The sequence below is a fragment of the Mus pahari genome, chromosome 3 (assembly GCF_900095145.1).
Source record: "Mus pahari chromosome 3, PAHARI_EIJ_v1.1, whole genome shotgun sequence".
Taxonomy (NCBI): domain Eukaryota; kingdom Metazoa; phylum Chordata; class Mammalia; order Rodentia; family Muridae; genus Mus; species Mus pahari.
Window position 1 is genome coordinate 71,170,795 of NC_034592.1, and position 3,516 is coordinate 71,174,310.

At 35.6% G+C, this 3,516-nt stretch overlaps 1 protein-coding gene across 1 annotated transcript; it reads left to right on the forward strand.

Moving 5' to 3' along the window:
• Positions 1 to 1,419: 1,419 nt before the first annotated feature.
• Positions 1,420 to 2,367, forward strand: LOC110319151 (olfactory receptor 5M10-like). The gene has a single exon (XM_021194586.1). It carries the CDS (start codon positions 1,420 to 1,422, stop codon positions 2,365 to 2,367), a length of 948 nt encoding a protein of 315 aa, XP_021050245.1.
• The last annotated feature ends 1,149 nt before the right edge of the window (positions 2,368 to 3,516 follow it).

Below are 3,516 nucleotides of genomic sequence, written 5' to 3' on the forward strand. Positions count from 1 at the left end.
AATGTAATAATAAATGTAATTATAACTGCTGTGATCTTATATTGTTGAATAATGTCAAAAATGGAATTTTCAATAAACAGAAGAAAAACATATCGATGAACATCCAACATTGAGGGAACAACTCTTTTGTGATAATTGCTTATTGTTGTATTATATAGTTTTCTTTATGAAATAGTTCTGTTCTTTTGCTAGTGCATCACACACTTTGTGAGAAAATGAAATGTAGTAATAAATGTAATTATAACTGCTGTAATCTTATATTGTTGAATAATGTCAAAAATGGAATTTTCAATGAACAGAAGACATATCGATGAATATCCAACATTGAAGGAACAACTCTTTTGTGATAATTGCTTATTGTTGTTACTGGTGGTGATGGTTTGGACTTTTGAAACATGATTTTGTTATATTGATTAATTATCCCCTGGCTAACCAGAAACTGCCACTCTCCCTTTTGCACAACCCAAGTGCTGGGAACACAAGCAACTGGAACCATGGTCTATTGAGAATATTCCTTGATTTTGAAAGGCTAATATAATTTATTAAAAAGAAACTTCAGAATTTCAGACACCTTTTGTTCTCTTATTACCAATCAAATCTTTCTACTTTATAGGATATGCAGTAGGTCAGTATTTGCAGGTAGGTTAAATTCTGTATTTGATATCTAAAATATTTTTGTGTGTTTGTATATAAATTGTCATCTATCACTGTGGAAAAATACATTGTCCATTTATTCATATGTGGGTAAAAACACTGTACATGGATATTACTAAGAAAATGGGTATAAATGTGTAAATATATACATGAAAGTATTTGTCTATGATGAATAAGCATATATTTGTGATATGGAAGAAGAAACACAATGAGAATTATTTGTGTTTGTTTTCTTGTTTGCTTATATAATTAAAAAGTATATGATTGAAAAGAAAAACAAATCGCCAGTGCTCATGTCTCTAGTTGCTTATGTAGCAGAGGATGGCCTAGTTGGCCGTCAGTGGGAGGAGAGGTCCTTGGTCTTGCAAAGATTCTAGGCCCCAGTATAGGGGAATGCCAGGGCCAGGAAGTGGGAGTGGGTGGATTTGAGGAGCGGGGGGGGGGGGGGGGGGGGGGGGGGGGGGGGGGGGGGGGGGGGGGGGGAGGAGAGTATAGGGGATTTTTGGAGAGGAAACTAGGAAAGCAGATAGCATTTGAAATATAAATGAAGAAAATATCTATTAAAATAAAACAAACAAAAAAAGAAAAGATAGATCACAAATACATGTTAGGCATTCTAGGTAGACATTTGGAAGCAATTGATGAAAAAGGAATTGGGCTTCAGACCAACAAATACACATTAAGAAATCAGTGACAAACACATAGTTTAGATGAAAGTTCACTGCTTACATTTCTTGTCACTTTCAGCTTGCAAAGTGAAAGAGAATGCCATCCTTAAACAACACTGCAGTGATGGACTTCATTCTTGTGGGACTCACAGACAGCCCAGTGCTGGGAAGAATCCTCTTTGTGGTGTTTCTGGTCATTTATCTTATAACGCTGACAGGAAACCTGTGTATGATTGTGCTGATCAGGACCAATTCCCACCTGCAAACACCTATGTACTTCTTCCTTGGACACCTCTCCTTTGTAGACATTTGCTACTCTTCCAATGTTACTCCAAACATGCTTCATGGTTTCATCTCAGACCAGAAGACCATTTCCTATGCTGGATGCTTCACACAGTGTCTCCTCTTCATTGCTCTGGTGATCACTGAGTTTTTTCTCCTTGCTTCAATGGCCCTCGACCGCTATGTGGCTATTTGCAGCCCTTTGCATTACAGTACCAGGATGTCCAAGAATGTTTGTGTCTCTCTAGTCGCATTCTCATATGTGTTTGGTTTCCTGAATGGGCTGTCTCAGACTCTGCTCACTTTCCACCTGTCTTTCTGTGGCTCCCATGAAATCAATCACTTTTACTGTGCAGATCCCCCTCTGATCATGCTGGCCTGCTCTGACACTCATGTCAAAAAGATGGCCATGTTTGTTGTTGCTGGATTCACTCTCATAAGTTCTCTCTCTATCATTCTTTTCTCCTACCTGTACATTTTTGCAGCCATCATGAGGATCCGTTCTGCAGAAGGCAGGCAAAAAGCCTTTTCTACATGTGGTTCTCACCTGACAACAGTCACCATATTCTATGGAACCCTTTTCTGCATGTATTTAAAGCCTCCATCAGAAAGGTCAATAGAGGAGTCCAAAGTAATTGCAGTTTTTTACACTTTTCTGAGTCCATTCCTGAACCCTTTGATCTATAGCCTAAGGAATAAGGATGTTATCAGTGCTATGAAACAGGTGATCAAGGGAAATTTCTGTCAGAAAATTTTGGTTTAGGAAAATGTTTATGTGTTATTAGTAGGTGTCTCTGATGACATGGTATCTTTGTAGGATAATGTTAATGCTTCAAACTAACAACGTGTGTTAACAGCTTGTACCCAAAATAGCCAATTTACTCTTGTAGTTTACACTGTCTATCTATACTTTATATTAAAATTACATGTTGAAATTAGAAAAATTTCAGGTAATTCTTGATTATGCTTTATTTAATTTTCAGGATCTCATAAAAATAGATTTTTCTAATTTACATGAAATGTAGTTTCTAACTAACATATCTTAATGGGATTAAGCCACATCCCATGAATGATGATGCTTGAAGGTTTTAGAATGTTTCTAAAATTGCTTTGATGATTGATTTATCAGTTAAAGGGCATAAAGCAAAAGAAAACCATTACTCAAAAAACTTTTAATTCTTATTTTGTATTACATTTTGACTTACACATTGTTAATGAATAATGAATGAGTCATTGTGTCTGTTTATGGCATACAAAGTCTTTGGCATAGAAATTAATTCACTTGCACAAAGTCCCTCAATCATAAAATAGCACATTTATTTTCTGATTCTCTCTGTTATCCTCACTTTGGTACTTATTAGTTTTCAACACATCAGAATGGTGGATGGGATGGTGAGGATGTTGGTCTCATAAGATAACACCGTGCATCTACTTCTGTGGGTGAAATTTTTTTTTATTTTTTTCATCTTTTTAAAAAAAATTTTATTATCATTTTCTTTATTTACATTTCAAATGCTAGTGCGAAAGTTCCCTATACCCCACCCCCGCTCCTGCTCCCCTACCCACCCACTCCCACTTCTTGGTCCTGGCCTTCCCCTGTGCTGGGTCATATAAAGTTTACATTAGTACGTGAGTGAAATTTTAAAGATGCTTATGATGGCTGTGATGGTTTTTGTTTTAAGGAAATAAGGAAGGTGTACTTTTCTGAGGCTTCATACTATCATTATATTTTTGTATATTATTAATAGAATTATTTGTCTGTTTCATAGTAAAGTAAAAATTTGGTTATGGTAGACTATTTAAATTGTATTTTATTATTGTATGTATTTGCATACTCCTTTAAAACGCTAGGTGGTTAGGATGAATTGAAGAAGAAATTTATGTGCTGTATGCTTTTTTTTTTTTTTTTTTT

Excerpts from the sequence above, each read along its gene's own strand:
- LOC110319151 (XM_021194586.1), top strand. The coding sequence starts at position 1,420 with ATGCCATCCTTAAACAACACTGCAGTGATGGACTTCATTCTTGTGGGA.